The sequence below is a fragment of the Kogia breviceps genome, chromosome 1, assembly GCF_026419965.1.
Source record: "Kogia breviceps isolate mKogBre1 chromosome 1, mKogBre1 haplotype 1, whole genome shotgun sequence".
Classification (NCBI taxonomy): domain Eukaryota; kingdom Metazoa; phylum Chordata; class Mammalia; order Artiodactyla; family Physeteridae; genus Kogia; species Kogia breviceps.
The window spans coordinates 40,265,703-40,287,195 of NC_081310.1; the positions used below are offsets into that span (position 1 = coordinate 40,265,703).

At 48.1% G+C, this 21,493-nt stretch overlaps 1 protein-coding gene across 3 annotated transcripts in view; it reads left to right on the forward strand.

The window, feature by feature from the left end:
- KIF26B (kinesin family member 26B) overlaps window positions 1-21,254 on the forward strand; it is a 508,676-nt gene extending 487,422 nt beyond the window's left edge. For 2 of the 3 annotated variants that reach the window (XM_059068030.2, XM_067030752.1), the window contains 3 exons: window positions 9,808-10,010; window positions 10,448-10,598; window positions 14,257-21,254. In XM_059068030.2, the coding sequence (XP_058924013.1) occupies window positions 9,808-10,010; window positions 10,448-10,598; window positions 14,257-14,405 (503 nt within the window). In that variant the 3' untranslated portion in view covers window positions 14,406-21,254. The remainder of the gene's footprint in view (window positions 1-9,807; window positions 10,011-10,447; window positions 10,599-14,256) is intronic. The other variant, XR_010840066.1, reaches the window with a different exon arrangement.
- The last annotated feature ends 239 nt before the right edge of the window (window positions 21,255-21,493 follow it).

Consider the following 21,493-nt stretch of genomic DNA (forward strand, 5'->3'; position numbering starts at 1 on the left):
ACCACTTGGAGAGTGGACCACAGGCTCTACACGTGTCCTTGCTTGCTGCTACCTCCTTTTGTAAATGCTGTTCTCGAGGGTCCCTTGTTAGGTTAGGCTGTTTGTGTAAAATCAAAGCACCAGGCTGGGTGCCAGAGATGGGATCTAATAGAGAGTGCCGAGGGCATCGGACCGCTGTGAGCAGCTGCTGTAGATCCCAGGCTCCATAATGGATATGGCAGTGGAGATATGCTCCTTGCAGGCTGGGTGACCTTGTCTCGCTTATTTATGATTATTATTAAGAAAAATGCTGGCTGTCAGACATGATCAGCATAAATCAAAAGCAACTTCTTTCAGAGAAGCCATAAAACTCCTCAAAGGAAATTCCTAGCTCGATGGCCTGATTTTACAATTACTAGAGACATTTGGAACTGCAGAGGAGACAGGCAGTTATCTTGTTAGTGGAGGTTGCTTTAATGCTTTGGTTATTTCCTTAGTGAAAATGAACTAGAAATATACCGCCAGGAAGAGAACCTTGAGTTTTTTGAGTGCTTTGTAGTACAGGTAACAGTGGAAACAACCAAACATCACGATGGTTCACCTTTCCAGTCCCATTCCTGGAGATCCATGTCGGCGGAGGGTACGCAGAATTCTACCTGGTGCAGTGGGATGATTGATCTAGAAAGCAGGAGACTTGGGGTCTTGGGCTGTGCGATCTTTAGGGAATAACTATACTTCTGGGCTTCAGTTTTCTCACGTCAAAGTAAAATGAAGGGGTTGGTAGAGAACCACCATGGTCTCTCTGATGTTCACGTTGTAGAAGTTGGTGCAAATAATATAAAGAATATTGGTGGTAATAGGACTTCCTTTCCATAAGATGATCCGTAGTCAATGGGATTTATTTTTAAGTTGTTAAATATTGATCAGGCCTCTTCTGTGCAGTTAGAGCTTGGTGACACGGAAGTTGCAAGTGTGGTTGGGGAGGAGCAGGCAGCGTAGAAGACAAGGCCACTGTGAGAAGTGTGTCATCTCATTGGCGAGCAAGGATGAAGAGTGTGGAACAGTGAACCATGAACCAAGGTGTCTTGCCAAGTGCTGACTGAGGTCTGAGAGTTAAGGGTAGGAAGTATTTAGACAAAGAGGGCCCAGAACATTGAAGAAGCCTACAGGGAAACGTTGGGATTGGGCCAGGCCTTAAAGGATGCTGGGACAAAGCGGGTAAAGGGCTGAGGCAGTGATGGGAGCACGACTTGAGGCAGTAAGAGCATGATTTACGGATAAAGAGTGGGATTAGCTCAACAAGGGGATTCTTAATGGATGTAATAATGGACAGAAAATGTAAGCCCAGATCAAGTTATTCCTTGAACAACTGGCAACTGTGATAAGAATTATTGCATTTGGCAATGGGGAGTCATTATAGGTTCTTGGCTGAGAGTGTCATAAGGTGACAGAAGCTGTGGGTTGCTTTCTATGGATGGATTTTCATCAGTCCCTCCACCGTTCCTTGCCAGCTCCCCCATGATAGGTACAGGAATGTATACGTGTAGCCATTAGCCAAGAAGTAGAGTGATGACAGCCAGATCAGGTGGGGAGCGAATGTCCACCCTGTCCAGAGGGCATTCAGTTGCTAAGAGGATGGCAATTGGTGATGGGCAGTTTATGGCATGGTTGCATCAGCTTGGCCGCCCCTGAAGCCCCATCCGTTCAGTGATTGATAGCTCTTTGCTATCATGTATCAATCATGTGGGCTCTCCCGGGACACTCTCTCTCTTCCTCCTCATGTTCCTGACACTTCACCCCAAACCTGGTATGTTACCCTCTTGGCTTCTCTCTTTTTTTTTTTTTCCTTCTCTCTCAGGCTGGCTGGGGAAATATGAAAATTAGATCTGAGTGAAGCACCTTGGTCTGAGTGACGTTCATTTCCACTGTAGCAGGCCCAGGTGTGGTGTGACACAACATCCAGAAAACCCAGGAGAGAAACTAGCCAGGGAGTGTATCGGTTCTGAGATGCACCCAGGGCTTGACCTGCCTGGACATGAGCTCCTGAGAGCCCTGTTTGGCACCTGACTCAGCCTGTTGGGTCCCCAATGCTGGGCTGGTACAGGTTACCATGAATCAGTTGGACACCATTGATGGATGCATTGGTTGGTTGGCTGGCTGACCGTGTGGTCCTACAAGTTAGCTGAGTTCTTTTCTATGTACTTCTCATATCTCGCCCTGCTGGTGACCTGTGTTTTAAACATTAAGCCTATCCTCTATTTTCTTTTCCACTCTAAGCACCAAACACTGTGCCTTCCCTTCTCTGGGTGCCAAGTAAACATTACCGGCCGATGGGTTGCTGGGTTCAGTTAGCAGATCCACTGCACCAAAACCTGTGACCAGTTACTCCTCCAAAGGGCCTAGAACACCATGGTTCACTCTGTCTGTACCCCTCGGTTCGTTCGGTTCTCAGGTGCAATCTTATTTTGTTTTAATGAATTCAGGAAACACAGTGGTTCCCGGCTTAATGAAAACAGGGATAAGGCAAGCAGCTTCTTGGCAGCTGTAAGATTTCTAGAGTGTTTCTAAGAGACTCTACCTAGAAACAGATGAGGAAGGATTCCAAATGAGATAGCCTTTTTGACTATAAGTTGGGAACTACTAGAAAAGTAATTGGCTCCCTAAGACACCGAGGAAGCCCCTTAGAGTGGAGAGTGGGTGGAGGCAGGTACGGGGCTGAGCTCTGAGGCCGGGCCCCTCCCCGCCTCCTGTCCAGCCTGGGAAGGGTTCACTTTTCAATTCAAGCTCTCTAGCAGCCAGTGCGGCCCCATCCTCATTCATCTGGGAGGCCACGGAGCTGACTCCTGCTGGCCAGTAAATCCACACACGCTGACCTTTCCCCTCCCTCTCCTCATCGCGGATGCCTGTGGGTCCTCCCGGCATTCATGCTTTCTGCTTTTTGACTCAGTGTCTTTCTAGTGCCTGTACCCTGAGTCGGAATGAAGACGGAGGGTGACGGAGGGAAAGCTGATGGCGGCGGGTTCTCAGGGGCGGGCAGTGGGGATGGACGTCAGCATGTTCCCGGAGGAGTGTTGTGAGTCCTCGGCGCTCAGAATGCCCACGTTTCCTGACATTTGACCTAAGAAGCAGCATCTTCAGGCTCAGTGTGGACACTTTAAAAAAAAATTATTTTGGAGTAGAGTTGCTTTACAATGTTGTGTTAGTTTCTGCTGTACAGTAAAGTGAATCAGCTATACGTATACATATATATATCCCCTCTTTTTTAGAGTTCCTGCCCATTTAGTTCATCCCAGAGCTTTGAGTAGAGTTCCCTGTGCCATACAGTAGGTTCTCATTAGTTACCCATTTTATACATAGTGGTGAATATATGTCAAATGTGGACACTTTTATCTGCACTCAGTGATGATAAAAATGGAAGGCCCAACATCAGACTTCTCACTGGGGCCATCAATGCTGCGGAGGATAGAGTGGGGCGTGACGGGCCGGGGGCCCCTCCTGCTGAACACAGGTGGCAGCCAAACCTGGATGGGGAGGGGAGAGGGTGGGCTTAGGTCAAATTGGGGCCATTTCATGCAGCAAAGCTATTGGCATTTATCAGCTTAAGTGCTTCTTTTTTTTTTTTTTTTTACACACTTGACGTCTCCACGTCCAGACTGAGTGCTGGGCTGATGAGCAGGGAGTGATAGAGAAGAAAAAGGAATCCTGACCCACTGGCATCAGGACGTGTGATCCCAAACCAGACAGCTGCATCTGATGGGGCCCTGCACCACTGTTGCCCGACTAAGGCGCTTCCCCACAGCTTCCTTACGGCGGACACTTCCCTGACCTTCCAGCAACCTGGAAGGAAGTGGTCATTGACAGGGACTAGGCTCAGCAGAAAGCTGGAAGCATCTGCTTGAGAGGTGGAGAGGGTGGAGCATGCTGAAAATCCAAGAAATCGTATTTCTGTGGGGACCCAGACAAAGGCCCAGTGGTCAGTTCTCTCCTAGTGATGACGTGGCGTTTGGGCACCGTTGTTTCCTGTGCCCTTTCCAGCAGTGTGAGGGTGCCATCCATCCCTCTGAAACTTCCTTCACAGCATTAAACTACATTTCCTCTGAACAGTCATGCGCTACCCGATCACCACCACCACCTAGAGCTGCAGATAGAGGCTTTTCACATTACTAGCTCTCTAGGGTGGTGAGAAAGTCGTCCTGTGCCTTGGCCCCCTGATTCTATACCGAAGAGTTCTGGCTCTTTTTCTCTCTGAGCTTGTGGTACTTTAAGCTTTCTTTAGCAGTCAGTGGATCTCTCAAAGTTGGAGAAGAGTACACTGTCTTTCTTTCTGGAAGGGTCATCAGGCCACGCAGGCCATGGTGGCCCAGCACTCAACAGGCAGAACCCACTGGAATTAGGGGGAGGAGGATGGAGGGAGAGTGGGGCAGAGAGGGCACTAACTCCTCCGGGGTTCCCTGAGCACCATGGGGATGGTGCTGTAAGGACCAGTGCTTCCCCCAACAGTAGCCCACTAGCGATGCAGCCCTTCTCCCAGGTCGTCCAGAAAAACCACCAGACTGCGCATCCTTTGCGTTCTCGGCGTTCCTCGGCCTCCCTCCGTGTTCTGCAGCAGCCCCATCTGACTGCTGCTGTCTCATGGCGTGTAAGCTCTCTTGCTCTCCCTCACTCTCACTGAAATCTGACTGGATGGAGTCCACTCTATTTAAAAGCAGAATCAGCCCAGACTCTAAGTGCAGGTAGCCACGGCTTCAGGCAGACTCCACCTTCTTTCCTCGGACTCAGGAGGGACCACATATCAATCCTGAGTTAAATTAGATCGCGCTCCCCTTCAGCGTCAAGATAAACCGGTTGGGATGGTGTCACGTTTCCCCACCACCCTCCTTCCAGGAGAAAGCAAGCTTCCTAGATGCCCCTTGCTAGAGGGAGGAGCTGCCAGGTGGGTGTGCCTCAGGAGTTGCAGCTGTTTGAGGGAGTGCCACCACCTACAGGCCCAAACTTCCCTCCCAGGGGGCCAGGCCCGCAGCCTCCCAGTGGTAGAGGGGCCAGAACCAGGGGAACAAACATGGTAGTTCCCCAAAACATGAGGCTAGATCCACTTCAGAGGTGGGTGAAAAGATTAGGCCCCATCCTCAGAAGCCAGGGCCTGGCTTTACTCACTCATGCCACCAGTCACCAGAAAAGGTGGTGCTTGGTGCAGTGGTGCCCCTGGCCCTGCCAGTCCTATGGTGAGTGCTTTTATAATCCTCTAGAGACCTGCCTCTAAGGGCACAAATCTCATCTGTTGGGCTGCACCCCGCAGGCCCACAAGCCCTGTGGTTCTCCAGCCTCGAGACCAAAGGAAGAGCCCAGAGACATCAATGGTGTTTGGACAGGGGATCTTACACAAAGGGTCCTGGAGCCACACCCCACGTTGTCCGGCAGGCAGGACACGGAAGCAGTCTCCACTACTCAGGGGAGAAAGAGGCTACCATTTATAGAGGGAATTGACGTCAGGTGGGCTCATCAGGACTGATTAAGCCCTCTGATAAAGAGGATTGAATAGTCACGTGAGTGAAACAGGGACTGGGCAAGTAGCGGATGTACAGAGAGCAAGAGAATAGCCCTCTTAAATGGCCTAACCGTACAATCTATCCGTACATACCCTGCACCACCCTTACGATCTTGGTCCACCCCTCTTCTGCGATATCCCTGGCGTCAGGTGTGTAGAGGTGCACTGCAGCCAAACACCACAAATGCAGTACAGACACCAGCAGCTAAAGAGTATCAGGAGCCCAAGATGTGGGCAATCTTTGGAGCTAGGTGCTTATCCGGTCGATTTTTCATGGAAGTTCACAGGAGGATGACAATGGCATCTCACTGTAGACCCAGCAATCAAACTCATTTTGTAGTGAGGCCACCGTTGTCACCCAGTCCACAAACAGATTACCTCCGCTCAGACTAGGGGTGAAATGTAAGATGTTTAACAGACAGATTACAGGGAAGATCGTGATCATTAAGCAAGATAACAAGCAGCGTCAGCATCCTGAGATAGCACCACCTGCCTGTGGTTTTCATCCTGGCCTGCAGTGCAATATCGCCTGTCCACCCCCAGTCCCTACAGCCAGTGCTGAATACTGGAGAGGTGATGTGATAGAATGGTGCCTTTCTGCAGTAGGGGCCCTGGATTAATTCCCTTAGTAGTCTGGGTGGGGAGTGCAGGTAGAAGTCAGGTCAAACCTGTAGGTCCCTTTCTAATCTTATTCCCCAGGAGGCAGCAAACCCAAACCACAAGGGGCTTGCCTGCCAGTCTCAGGACCATTTTATAACGTGTTCCCCTGGGGGTAGATCCTGTGGCCAGGGCCAGAGCGAGTTGTTGTCCTGACCGGTAGTTGGCAATGGTCCTTCGGTGGGCAACTGTTGAACGCAGGTCGTGTTGACTAGTTTCCTCTGGGTTAACGTGGCGTCGGCACTGGGACAATTGCTCCTGGGATGTTCAGTTATAGCTCCTAGGGCTTGAGTTAGTCTCCTGGCGCACATGTTGAGAGAGCGAGTTCCCATCTCAATTGTTGTTTAAGTAACCCAGTCATCCTTTCCGTTAGCCTGGCAGCAGTGGAGTCGTAAGGCAGGTGGAAATGCCAGTGTATGTCATGTTTATCGGCCCATTCCTGAACTGCATGGTCCTTGGTCACTGTCAGTGTCCACGGGGGTCCCATATGTCATGCTTAGCTGTCCTGGACGCCAGACAGTGGTCGTTTGCATTGCTGGGTGACTCGGGTAGGCCTTTTGTAACGTCCTCCACCTGTTGTAATGCACTGTAGGTGGCAGATAGCTGCTGCTGCCACCACACTGTATCATTGCTCTGTCTCCTGCCAGAGCTGGGACCAGAGGCCCAAGGGCGCTCTTATTAGTTTCCCGTTGCCATGGGCCCCAGCTAATCCCTTCTGGGTAACTGGACACATCTAATTCACAAGCCGGTTCCTGAGTTAATATCCCTAAAGGCTGGGCCTGTAATCGTTTAGGCATGGTAGGTCGGGGGTATGCTTGTCTTACCCGACCAGATAACACCCTTGATAGGTAATCCAGATCCTTGCATTTTGTCTGTATTCACCAGCCATCCTTGGGCAGTCAGATGAGCCACGAGCACGGGGCTGCTACTTTTAAACTGGAAAGAGACCCGGAGGTTAAGAAGATAGCATTAAAATAATGGAACAGAAAGACATCTCTCACGGTAGACAGCTGCCACAGGGCCCCACTGCGGGTTTATCCCTGCAACCCTTTGGGCCCTACCATGTTAGTGGACAGCCTCCTCGGGATTATCCCTGCGACTTTCCATCCTCGTCCTTTTTTCCCAACATCTCAGCACTCACAGGAGTTTCCTCGGTCTCCTAGCTAGGCTCGCCAGTTCTTGGGATGCACCCTGCAGGCCCACAAGCCTTGCAGTTACCCAGCCTCGAGACCAAAGGAAGGGCCCAGAGACATCAGTGGTTTACTGGTCAGACGGACCTGATGCAAAGGGTCCTGGAGTGACACCCCACCATGTACGGCAGACAAGATATGGCAATAGTCTTCCCCACTCGGGGGAGAAGGAAGCTACCATTTATAGCGGGAATTGATGTCAGGTGGGCTCATTGGTTATCAGGGACTGATTAAGCCCTGTAATTAAGAGGATTGGGTAGTCATGTGAGTGAAGCAGGGACTGGTCAAGCAGGGGATTTATAGAGAACAAGAGAACAGCCATCTTAAATGGCCTAACCATACAGTCTCTATGATTTCTGTGTATTTTTCATCTCCTCAGATAGATTATGAAGAAAAACAATCAAAAGGATATTCGTGTTCAGTGAGCACCTACTATGTGCCAAGTTCTGTGATGTTTAATCATAACCCATCCTTTGGGGAAATCGTTTATTATCCGATATTTTTATGTTTTATTTTGGTGGAGAATGTGGGCAATGGATTTTTTAAAGAAGGGAATACTGAGACTTTGGGCAACTTATTGAAGTCTTTTGTACCTTAGTTTCTGCTTCTGTGAGAATTAAATTAGATACTAGGCTTGTCTGTGACAGAAAAACCCCAATAACACTATAGAGATTAATTTCTCATGTAAAAGTCTGTGTAGGGGGTTTTAAGGGCAGGGAAAATACTCCATGCATGGTGGATACACATCATTGCACATTTGTCCAAACCACAGGATGTAAACACCAAGAGTGAACCCCAGTGTAAACTATGGACCCTGGGTATCCGTATGGATAATGACGTGTCAATGTAGGTTGAGTTGTAACACATGTACCACTGTGAAGGTCTCCAGGGTGTCAGAAATCCAGGTTCCTTCTCTTGTTTTTTCTATTGTTTATGATCTTCATGTCATGGACCGGCCAGCAGGCCCATATTCCATCCAGGATAAAGGCGAGAAGATGAGGAGAGCAGACCTCACCCTTTCAGGACACTTTCTAGCCGTTACACAGGGCACTTCTGCTTCTATTGCACTGGTGGAGCTTACGTCACATGTACCACACAGGGTACACCTGGGTGGCCGTGTGCCGTGCTCCAACTCGGGGTCTTCTGCAGAGGAAGAAGAGGAGGGCAGGTACTGGGGGGCAGCTAGCAGTCTCCGTCACAGTGTGTAAGGCATGATAAGTAGGGCCTGGCATAATCAGTGCTTATTCCAGTGTTGTTGTTAGAAGCAAATAAACTTCTCCTACCACAATACCAAACACTAGGATCTTTTCTCACTAATGGAACGTCTCTAATTTCACGGTAACCCTTGTCCATGCTGAGGGTGTGGCCAGGGTGACTCTCAGGTCTAGTGTCCTCCAGCCTGTGTGTTTCAGGGGGGAGACCACAGGTGGCTCAACAGGTGAGGGGGGACATCTGAGCTTGTGGAGGTAAAGCAAGTGCCAAGTAAGGAAGTGGATGCTGAGGCGGGAGGTGGGAGGTTGGAGGGGTTCAAACACAGCTCTGCCACAGGCTCCGACAGGCCTGTCACGCCGCCAGCCCTTGCATCAAAACTACATTTAAAAGACAGAAGTTCAAAAAGGGAAACACTCTTGCACTGTTGGTGGGAATGTAAATTGATACAGCCACTATGGAGAACAGTATGGAGGTTCCTTAAAAAACTACACATAGAACTACCATACGACCCAGCAGTCCCACTACTGGGCGTATACCCTGAGAAAACCATAATTCAAAAAGAGTCATGTACCAAAATGTTCATTGCAGCTCTATTTACAATAGCCAGGACATGGAAGCAACCTAAGTGTCCATCAACAGATGAATGGATAAAGAAGATGTGGCACATATATACAGTGGAATATTACTCAGCCATAAAACGAAATGAAACTGAGTTATTTGTAGTGAGGTGGATGGACCTAGTCTGTCATACAGAGTGAAGTAAGTCAGAAAGAAAAACAAATACCGTATGCTAACACATATATATGGAATCTAAGGGAAAAAAAGTCATGAAGAGACTAGGGGTAGGACGGGAATAAAACACAGACCTACTAGAGCATGGCCTTGAGGATATAGGGAGGGGGAAGGGTAAGCTGTGACGAAGTGAGAGAGTGGCAGGGACATATATACACTACCAAACGTAAAATAGGTAGTGGGAAGCAGCCGCATGGCACAGGGAGATCAGCTAGGTGGTTTGTGACCACCTAGAGGGGTGGGATAGGGAGGGTGGGAGGGAGGGAGACGCAAGAGGGAAGAGATATGGGAACATATGTATATGTATAACTGATTCACTTTGTTGTAAAGCAGAAACTAACACACCATTATAAAGCAATTATGCTCCAATAAAGATGTTAAAAAAAGATAGAAATTCAAAATGATTAACTTTAGGCTTAATCCCCTACCTAGGTACCCAGAGACGGAGGCTCATCCCGGCGCTGTCCCTTGACACCCCCTCCCCTGTGAGGAAACCGGCCAACAGCGCAGGGGTCCGTTGGGTGGACGGCCCCTTGCGCAGCACCCAGAGGGGCCTCGGGGAACCTTTTGAGATTAAAGTCTATGAAATCGACGACGTGGAGCGGCTGCAGCGGCGACGAGGGGGCAGCAGCAAGGTGCGCCTCCCCCTCCCCACGCGGTGGCAGTCCCCCATCAGGTCCCCGCGGGGCTGACGCCGTGGCCGCGCCCGAGAGGAGGGCGCAGGCCACCGAGACTCCCAGCGGCTTCCGGCGGGAGGCGGGCCGGTGCACACAGCTCGGGAGAGCATCCTGTTTCTCCGCCCGCCCGGATACCTCTGAAGGCTCTCCTGGCTCCAGCTTAGAGCGCCAGCCGCCTTGTAAATTTGAGATATGCCAGTGATAGTCCTACCCCGTGAGTGGGCTGTCTGAGCTGAGCCCCCAGCTCCCTCCGAGACTTCCCAGTGACCTGCTCCTTTTGCACTGACCATAAGCACAAGTATTCCTTTCCAGAAGAGGTAGCCTGGGCTGGATTTGAGCTGAAGGTCCTTTCTTCTCCCCCCTCCACCCCCATCTCCTTCCCATCTGTGTACTAGGAGGTCATGTGCTTCAATGCAAAGCTGAAAATTCTGGAGCATCGCCAGCAGAGAATTGCCGAGGTCCGAGCCAAGTACGAGTGGCTGATGAAGGAGCTGGAGACGACGAAACAGTATCTGATGCTGGATCCCAACAAGTGGCTCAGCGAATGTAAGGCCCATCACTGAGACTCCTGGGTTTACCAGTTAAACAGGCCAGGCTGAGAAGGACACAGACGCTGTCTGAGCCCGAGGGCCTTCCATGCCCCTTGGCTGGAGAAGGCCTCCCTGAGCGCAATCCCGCTCTGCGGGGGGCAGGTGGGAGGGGTGTGGGCAGCAGGGCTGTGAGTATTGCTCTTGCACGATTATTTCTTATGTGTCTCAGTCCAAAGCACCTGAAAATGAGATTTTTTTTTCCCCCTACATGTGGTGGACAATCACTCAGACATGAAGGCTATATTACCAATCTGCTCCCCGGCCACAAAGTCACATTGCATATCTAGCCTGAACTAGACAAGAATTTATAGAGTGCTTCATAGGGTAGAAATGTGCAATCCTAGAAAAGCCTCAAAAAGGACCCAGAAAGCAAGAAAAACATTTTTGAGTGAAAAGAATAACATTCACAGTGTTATTTCCATTTAATAGAAAGCCCAGATGACAGTAGCCATCTAATAACAATTTAGAACAATTCTGCTCCCTTTGAAAGATGGATTCAATTGTTTCTTATTTATTTGTTTCTAACCATTCCATTTACCACAAAATAAAGCTCAAATCTGGTCCCAACTGTCACATGGATATGGGGGCCCAATGCTAGACGACTTAGTCTCTGAAATAAAATACATTACTTCCACTAAAATTCCTTTCCCTCCTTTTCCTGTCCGGCACTCACCAGCTCTTCCCTCCAGTTCCCTCAGCCTCCCTGTGTCTCCCTCTCTTCAGGACTGTCCCCTGAAGGTCACATCACCCTCTCCCCAGCATTCCCAGGCCAGTGCTGGGAGCGTGACAGGCGGCGTCTGGGGCTTAGGTTTAAGAAATACTGGGTGAATTGATCCTGGGCCAAGAAGAAAGGACAGAATTTGCTGGTCTTCTAGCTGCGCCTTGCCACTTTCACAGTATGTCTTCAGGCGGCTTCCTTTCCATAGCACTGAGGTAATAACATCTCCCCTGAGTACCTCATGAGTGCATATGAGGATCAAAAGAACCTAAAGGAGGACAGGGCACTGTGACCAGTCTGTGATGCATCTTACCTTGTTGAGTTGTACCATTGGTGGTGACAACCACAGTCATGCAGACCCACTTTGGATGCTGGCTGTGAGACCTCGGGTAAGACGCTTAACCTCTCTGAGCCTTGGTTTCCTTAACTGTCAAATGGTAGGCACATAATGGTGCCTACCTCATAAGGTTGTTGTGAGAGTGAACGAGTTACTCTCAGTCGAGTGCTGGTTACACTGCCTTCCCGTGATGAAGGAGCAATGTCTGGTAGTAATTAGTGTTTGTATTATCCCAGCGTTAACAAAATAGCTATCCTCAACAGGAGACATTTCCTCAGCACCTGCTTGCATGATGCAGCAAGGTAGGTCCCCTGTTAGAAATCTGGACAGCGACATGAACTCCTGCTCTCCAGGGTATTTCCATCTAAGGCTGTGATAGGGCAGACAAGACACGAACAAGAACATTAGCTGAAGTCTGGCCGCGGCATAAACATGGAGCCGACTGCTATGTTTCTCCCACCTGTGCATACCCTTTTCCTTCTTCCATGAATCCTCAGGCACTTCAAGATCCCAGGGGTGCCCATTCAGCAGTTCCTCTTCCTTTTTGCTGTTTTCATTAACATTTTTTGAGAGCTATTTATGCCTAAGGCAGTCTTAATAATTGTCTTCATCTTACAAAGTCACATTTTTCCCAGGATGGGAGCAGCTTAAATGTCGGTACATACGTAGATGCTTCCAGGAAAGGATCCCTTTCTTCTTGCCTTTGTTCATGTCAGGAATCAGGGATTTTTTTTGATGCTGAGAAAGGTCATGAATAGAAGGCCACGTGAAAGGAGAAACACAGATTGTTTCTTCAAGATGAATTGAAACCAAAAATGACACCCCCCCCCCAAAATCAATGAGGCTGTATTCTGACTATTCCCTGAGTGTGGATAATAGGCTGGGTGTTGGCTAGAAATAAATGTTCTGGAATCCATTTCTTTAATTTCCAAGGTGATCCAATAATATAACTGATGTGGTTATGGTATGGTGAGGGGGGTTGTTTGGTTTTTAAATATTAGACTGGTATTCGGGAGCCTCAGCATCATTCCCAGCTCCGGCCCTTATTAACTGCATAACCCTGAGCAGGGCGCCTCACTTCTCTGAGCTCAGTTAAGTCTCCTATAAAAGAAGTCAGCCTTGATTTCAACCCTTGATGTTCCTGTATCTTGTTGCAGTTCTCAGACCACATTCACATTCATTGTCTCTTTTTGGTTCTACTCTTCATGGCAACTCTAGTTAGGAAAGTAGGCAGACTCTGGATTATGACTCTCCTGTTACTTTTCAGGACCCTTTGCCAGCAAAAGATTAGGCGTGGCCGACCTGGGAGTCAAGTGCAGGTCTCCTGCCTTGGATTCCAGGGCCACTCCCACTGCCCTGGCTGCTGCCCATGCCTGTCCTGTCCATGCTGGGCACTCTGTAGCAGCCTACCCCCCCTGCCCAGTCACCACTGGACCAAGTAGTGGCTGGGGGCCAGGAGAGGGTGGCCTCAGATAACTGCCCTTGAGGAACTGAAGGAAACAGACTTTTAACTCTGTGCAGGCCTGAACGTTAGGGACAGCATCTGGGTCCTAAATCTCAGCTTCTGAGCACAGAATCATAATTATTATTATTTTTAATTAAAGTATAGTTGATTTACAATGTGTTAATTTCTGCTGTACAGCAAGGTGATTCAGTGACACACACACATACATCTATACTCTTTTTCATATTTTTTCCATTATGGTTTATCACAGGGTACTGAATGTAGTTCCCTGTGCTATACAGTAGGACCTTGTTGTTTATTCATCCTATATATACTAGTTTGCATCTGCTAATCCCAAACTCCCAGTCCATCCCTACCTACCCCCGACCCCCTTGGCAACCACAAGTCCATTCTTTATGTCTATGAGTCTTAAGAATCGTAATTATTAACATAGATTCCATCATCACCCTAGTTCCCAAAGGACCAGTGAGTATATGAAACTGTACAGGAAGTACCAAGAGGCAGGGTCACTGCTTAGAGAGGCAACTGCACACAGCTGTGTGAAGGACTAACCAGAGAGCAACACACTTATATCAGCAGGCAGAGGTATAAACATCATTCTGGTGAGACCCCAAAAAGGAAGGGCTTCTCCACACTTCAGCTTGAAGCTTTATTTATTTTCTAGTTAATAAAGAAAATGGTGCTGGTAGAGTCCCAAATCCTGTCATGGAGATGGTGGAGGTGGGGAGAGCTTGATGTCACTTTGTCCCTCAGTAGAGTCGCAATAAAATGTCAGGGGTCTAACGTTATCATTGGAATGAAGGGCCCCAATATAACTACAAGTAGTAAAGTGTTCTGTTCTCGACCTGAGAGCAGCAGAGGGTTGGGCAGGAGGGTGTGGCAGCGCTGCCTGAGACCTTCCGGCGCAGGCGCAGGCGCAGGCGCAGGCGCAGGCACAGGCGCAGGCGCAGGTACAGGCGCAGGCGCAGGTGCAGGCGCAGGCGCAGGTACAGGCGCAGGCGCAGGTGCAGCAGCGGTGGGTCAGCACGGCTGAGCCGTCCCATCACCCTTCCCTGCTGGCCACGCGTCTCCATCCGGCTTCTCCTTCTTTGCAGTTGACTTGGAGCAGGTTCTGGAGCTGGATTCCCTGGAGTACCTGGAAGCGCTGGAGTGCGTGACGGAGCGCCTGGAGAGCCGCGTCAACTTCTGCAAGGCGCACCTCATGATGATCACCTGCTTCGACATCACCTCCCGGCGCCGCTGACGGGGGCCGCCGCTCGGCCGGCCCTCGCTCCCGATCCGCAGGCAGCCGCGCTCAGTGACCACGGAAGGAGGACGAAGGTCGGTGGCAAGTCTGGAGTGAGCGTGGAGCGGAAGGTGATTTTTCTTTTGTTTTCTGTAGGAAAGGTGCAAACACCAAACACGCAGGAGAGGAGAAAATGATGGGAAACGCAAGGGACGTGGAAGCCCCCGTGAGACTGAAAAAGCACTTTCAGGAACTTTAAAGAACTTGTTTGTACATAAGAACTGCTGGCAAAAGCGACCTCACTCTTCTCCTGATTTGTGAGAAAAGGCGAGGGTGGACCTGCTGTGGAAAGCGAAAACAAAACAACTTACTCCGGATGACTGATGAAGTGCCTTGCAAATCTTTGTTATTATCCAAACATTTATGTTCATACTTTCTTGTGTACAGATGGTGCTAGTCAAGATGAAAACAACAAAACGAACAAAAAAAAAAAAAATCAAACACATTTTTGCAATGTATTTACAGCTCGTTTTCTCTTGGTGTTTTATCCTATTTCTGACTTGCTGTTTCTAAGTAAGTTGTGTTTGGAGAGCTATTTCCTAATCGGTATTGCATATGAATAAATGTTAACTGTCTGCTATGGTCCTGCTGGGAAGCCCACTCAAACAGAAGATAGAGACTTCCGGCACAAGCCAGTGTGTTTCCAAAGAAGGTTGGAACAGCAGGTGATGCTCAATGCCAGCTCCTACGAGTGGCAGGGTCAGCAGGCAGACTCGGAGGTCGATCATGGAGCAGGTGCACGTGAGCTTGAGAGAAAAGAGAGGAGAAAGGGGTGCGTCTCTAGGGGGAAAGGAGCCTCTATGACCTGGGCCCTACTTACCCTTTGGGTGGGATGTTTGTTTCGAATAGTTTCCCCTCCAAGTCCTGAACACATACATATACTAGTTCTTTTACCCACGAATCCAGTGTTTTCATGCCCCTCATAACATTTTTCATATTCATTTTTATTCCAAAGACTCTGGATTGAGACCTTGAACCAATTCAGCAGAGCCATATTTTTTTGCTCCCTAGTTTTGCAAATTTATTAGAGCAGAGGATTTTTCCCAGTTTGGAGACCTTCCTGGGCTTGTAGAAGCTCAGAGACCCCAACAGTATTGGTCCAGAACAAGGATGGATGTGAGGTTGCACAACTTTTCTGTTGCCCAGGGTGCTGCTTAAATGCAAGAAGTCCCAGTCCTCATGTGAACCAAAGCCTCCATCCCAAGAAACAACTAGGCTTGGCCACCCAACCTTGACACCTGAAGGCAGAGAAAGTTTTCCTGTCATACATCACACACCTGTAGCGAGGCCGGGCACAGAGTTTCATGCATATGGATGTGCAGGGCTTGACTGTGGACCTCATTCTCAAGTTGAGATGTTCATCCATGCCACAATTCCCTTAGGGACTATTATACCCATTTTAGTGATGGAAACCCAGGCCCAGAGTGGTCAAGGGATTGTCTAATAACAGCTGTTGAACAGCAGGGAGTTCACCTACCTTCCAGGTCAGGGCTCACCCAGGCCCCTGCAGCCCGCCCACTGATAGAGGTGCCCGGGGTTTTCCCTGTTCTTTTTGCCCTCAAATGCAGCATATCTTCATGAGCCTATTTCCAGGCGAGGCAGTCCTGGCTAACCAACTCCTCAGCCCCAACTGCTCCCCAAGGAAGAGGAACCTTTGCATTTCTTTGACAATGCTCTTCAGGACACGTGTAGCCCAGCATAGCTCAGCTGAACTCAGTAAGTGGGAACCATAGTCTTGTGAGCTTCATAGTACCAGTCCTTTACTGGTCAGAACAGGGCACAGATGGCCCCATTAGCTTTGTTTGGGAAGTCAGCCCCCAAGACTGGAAGCCAGCTCCGTGGATGACAAGTCTGGCTCTGCGTTTGGTTAGAGCACGCTCCTATGCAGAGGTGCACAGAGAAGCTGCACTCCCATCTGATAGCTGAAATGGGCTACAATATGGTGAAAAGTTACTCCAGAGCGGATCATTTCCCCCTCTACTTTAACAAGTGTGTCTGTCCTCTTGGAAGGCAGGGTTCCAACACCCTAACCTCATTCTGCAGGGCAGCCCCATGGCTCTGGGTGCACCTCTGGTCTCAGCACTTATGTTAATGGCCTTGTTCTACAGCAGCATAATGGAAGCTTCTGGACCCCAAAGGATGCCAATCTGTTGAGTTTGTTTGGATTTTTCCATTCGGCACCTCTTTGGTTGCTGGTTTGATATACACCACTTCATGAAAAGCCTTTAACTGAGGGATTGTCACAGGTGAGTATCCTAGTCTTTGCTGGAAACAAATGCACTTGATTGGTAATCAGTGTCCTTAGCTTTTGCCCTGGCCATGTCTTTCCCACAGGTTACCTCACTGTGCTGACTTCCTTAGCAGGCCAGCACTGGGGCCTTCGTGCCTTTCCTGGAGTGAGACTAAGTAGAAACATCTATAGAAATTAAAATCTTGATCAGTGGAAACTTTCCTAGGGGAGTGACCTTCCTCTTGCCTCCTGCCTAAACCTGCTTTATATGTGTGTAGCAACGTTATGAGATAGCCAAAGGGCTGAATGAGACCAGGAGCTCTCTTACCACGTCAGATTGGCCTCGCAAGATGCCACACCATGGAGCTTCTCGCAGGATGCTTTTGGCCATGGTGTAGGAGAACAACTTGGCATGGAGGTTGTCCACTGGCTTTTTCCCTTTTTTTTCCTTTTCCTTTCTTTTCTTTTCTAACATAAGTAAGCTACAAACATCTTAACACACCAAGTATTCGTAAACCATGTGAAGAAATCATGATTTTTATGCTATAATGTGCTTATTCCTGGTTCTACCTGTAAGTTGATTGTACAGCTGGTCAGCTGTTCTATAGCAGTTCTAATAACTGAAGAACACCTCATTCAATGGCCAGGTGTGTGGTAGGTCCAGGTCTCCTTGGGGTTTTGGTGACAGATAACCTAGGACGGCAAAGGGAATGTCAAAGAACCCATTGTTCCAGTTTATTATCCACAAATGAAAGGACCAGAAAAATATTTATTTGAAATTAACATTTAGGTGTGGAAGCCTTAATTCTTTGTCTGAAATCTGTTCCCCTCTCCAAATAGTTTAGTGGGAGGTGGAAGCAAATCTCAGAGCCTGAAAGTGGAATAGGGATGTTTCCGGGGAGTGAATCCATATTGCATTTCATGATGGTGTTTCATGTTGCCACAGAGTGAGAGTTTGCTTTATCCTGGGCTTTCAAGCCCCACCTGAGAGCTGCAACTTTCGATATTCTTGTCCTTGAATTCCCCTCTACATCATGGGGAGGCTGTCACTAACTTTCATCTCTTCCAGATTTGAAATCGAAACATCCTGTCTGTTGTTTTTATCTGCAGTTGCTATTCTGAAGTTGGGGAGCTTGAGATGTAAATGCAGAGGTTGGTCCTGCGTTGACTCAGGTGGGGCTCACACAAGGGACCCCATGCTGGGGAGAGGAGAGAGCTGCGATAAAATGCCATGCAGCCCAGAGTGGGGAATTCGGCAGGCAGGAATCTCGCCATTTGTCATAAATTAGTCTTAAGCTTGGAGGCTGTTCCTGGAAGGTGGTGGTGACTTCATCATAGCCACAAAAACCATCCAGGGCAGTGGTTCAAAAAGTCTGACACACACACATATATATCTTGTGCTGGTTCTTGGATTTCTGTTCGTGTTGAGCAAGAGGCCCTTTTGGGGCTTCAGTTTCTGATGCTGATCATGAATTTTGGTTAATCCATCAGCCTTTTAGGTGTTACTATTCAAAAGCAGCTGTCTGCTCTGGGTTTCTTGGGATAGAGGCAGGGCTTGCAAGAGCCCAAGCATTTGTTACCCTGGCCCTACACACAGTTGCCTGTGTCATTGGCCACTGCTGATCTGTAATCAAGGCTCCCACCATAAATAATGATGTGGTGAATGTTTTTAAATCCCTATTCCAAGAAGGGTTTGGGCTGTAACAGAAATTACTAAAGATGAGTTAATTTCAAAACTGAAACCAGAAGAATTCATGAATTTATTCAGTGTTCTTTTCCTGCTGGAAGATTAACCCCACTCCTTGAGCGCATATTTAAAGACTTCCTCACTTTTAAAGGCAGTGTATTTTAAACCCTGAAACCATGCAAGTAAGAAACACGTTGAAAGCCCTGTTCTTGACAAACTGATGCTGAATAAATCATCCATTGGCGCTGGCCCTGGGGCCTGCCTGCCGCGACCCAGGCAGTATGGCCCATCTTCCCCCATAGGGCACGCTCTTCAATACTGCCACACTGAAACTTGACTCCCCAAGAAAGGCCCGTGCAACCCACTTTTCTCTATGCCCAGTGAAGCAAAACCGACGCTCAGTTTCATTGACAAATGCCAGCAAAAGGTCTAAAATTTTTTTTGGCGGGGGGGCTGTAGTGGGTGGACAGGTAATAGAATATAGTGTTCCTTTGGATTATAATCTCTCTTTCTCCTCCTCCAGCAAAGATCTGTCAACATTTGTGGGTAAAAACTCACAAATTGTGTCCCTTATCAATCTTCCCGACAAAATACATTATCTATTCCAAGCTGCTTGTCATTTCCAGATAACAGCATAATTCCAATCCAGAAGAAGCTCATCTTCTCAGAAAAAGTTTTTGCAAAGTTTTAGAAGCTGCTTATCCTTCCCTAAACAGTGCATTCTGCTTTGGGGTGGCCCTGCTTGGAACCAGAGATGATGTCATAATACTGGACCTACTTGAAGTGCTTGAGGTGGCATCAAGCCTTTAGTGCGTATAATCAATATTCTCTAGACGCAGTTCCCAACGTCCATGTGTGTAGGGCGAGTGCTGAAATGCTGGCACTCACACATCTATTTTATATAGATGTAAAAATTACATCCGAAACTAAAAAGGCTCACTGTTTCATTCCCCATACTGCTAACCAACACCCCACATTGTCATATTCAGTTTATGAAGAAGTTATAATTTATTTGTAAACTCAGGTTGTTGTTTTGTGGCGCCTCGTGTTTTATAATTTATTTATACACCATGGTTGGAAATGCTATCCAAGTGCTATGCATCAAAGTGTAAGTTTGGTGGATCTGCCTATGGCTGTTTTTTCTCCTCACTCTAGCCAGCTCTGTTAACAGAGACACAGGCAGCGGGGAGGAAAGAGAAATAAAACAGGCGAACAGGGATTAGGATCCAATCCTCAAAGTACAGGGCTTAGTTCAAAATCTAATTTGTTTCTAAAGTAAGTAGCTGAAAAGGAAAAGATCATTTCCTTTTGAATTTGATGATAACGGTCTTGGAAATCAGCCTCCACAGGCCTGAGTGAAAGAGGATCCAGCCTCCTGCTGGTTCAACACTAAATTTCTGAAAAGTGCAGACAGTATTAGGTTCCTACATTTCCCTAAGACGTCCCACCTCCTAAGACATACCCCTGCTGTTACTGAAGGGGTTTGGAAAAGGGAACTGAAGTTCCTTACCTTGGATATATATAGTCCCTTCTTTTTCTGGACAAACCAAAGCACTTTAGTGAGTCTTACAACCCATAATACTTAAAGCATCTTGTCCCCTCACTGGATCCCTGAGAGGCCAGGAGGGGCTGGGGTCAGTAGTCTCATTTGAGAGGCAGCTAAACCTAGGAGAAAAAGCCTTGAGCTCAGAGTAAGGAAACCAGGCTCCAGGCCTGCTTTCCTCACTCGCTATGCAACCTTAGGCAAGTCGCTTCACTTTGCTGGACCTCGGGCTCCCCGATGGAAGGTTGGGGGTCATAATAGCTGCCCTTCTGGGAGAGTGTAAAGAGAAAATGGTATAGTTGATGGGAAGTGCTTTGAAGAAATGAAAGCTCTGTTCAGGAGCCGGGGATAATCATTTTAGATGAAGAAACTGAAGTCAATAGCCAATGATTGGCCCAAGTTCACAGAGTAGTTTTATAGCAGAACTGGGATCTGAGTCCGGCATCTTGGACTCTTCCCATGAGGTGCTGTTGCACCAGGTCTGTGTGGATATGTGGACACACACCACACCGATGTACTGACGTGTGTGTGCACGGGGGTGTATACGGATGCATGTGTACAGAAGGTATGTGACATGGTAGAAGAACATAGAACAGAAAACCTGCGTTCTAACTCCAGTTTTGACAAAAGTCCTATGGCCTTGGATATATTACCCAACTTTTCTGGAACACAGTTTTCGAATCTGTAAAATGAGGACAGTGTGCTAAATGATCTTTGTGGTTCCTTCAGCTCTAGTCATGTATGTATGTGTATATAAATATGCTAATCTGTAGAAATGGGCCAATTTGAAAATTGCAGACAAGACCTGCCCAAGTGCATTTATTGTGTCAGAAACAGCGATTTCATAAACAAGTTCATAAAATCTTACTTTAAATTCAATGGTGGTATTTAATGTCATGGTTTTAAATTCACTATTTGGATAAAAGATTGGTGCCATTTTAAAAATTAAGTGTTTGCTGTTAAAAACTTGTAACAAAATTCATTTGTTAAAGTCAGAAATTCAACTATTCTGTACTTGGGTAGGTCCCAACAGCCTATTTGCAGACAGGCTGGTTTTGTGTATGGGCCTTCGCATAGCGATATAAGTTAGCTGTTGGCTTGATCATGATAAATGTGAGCAGGCTACCTGGAGAACAGTCTGGAAAAGAAAGTTATAGTTCTCAAAACCTGGTGACATTAAGCTGTGTGCCATTTCCAGTGTGAAGACATTGTTTGCTGGCTACGATCTCTGACTTTTTGTGGCATATGAGGTGAAAAATGTTGTCAAAAAAAAAGAATCTGGTGTTTAAAAAGAATCAAACTATGGTGGCATTAAATGTTCACTTTTCTGCTACTCAGAGTCATGAATTCCTCTATCCAGTTCATCCTTCTGAACAGAGGGGGAAACAATTCAAGGCCCGGGGCGGAGCCCTCTCACTGGAGCAACACGTTGGCCGAGGACTTGCTCCCAGGCCCCAGGGCCTTCCTAGGATGAGGTCTGTCTCCTCCCACTGTGGGGCTGGCCCCCAACAGGTTCAGAAGCTTGGGTGGGGGTGGGTGGATGTAGGGCTCAGTCCCAGAGCCCTGGCATTGTCCTCTGCATCCCT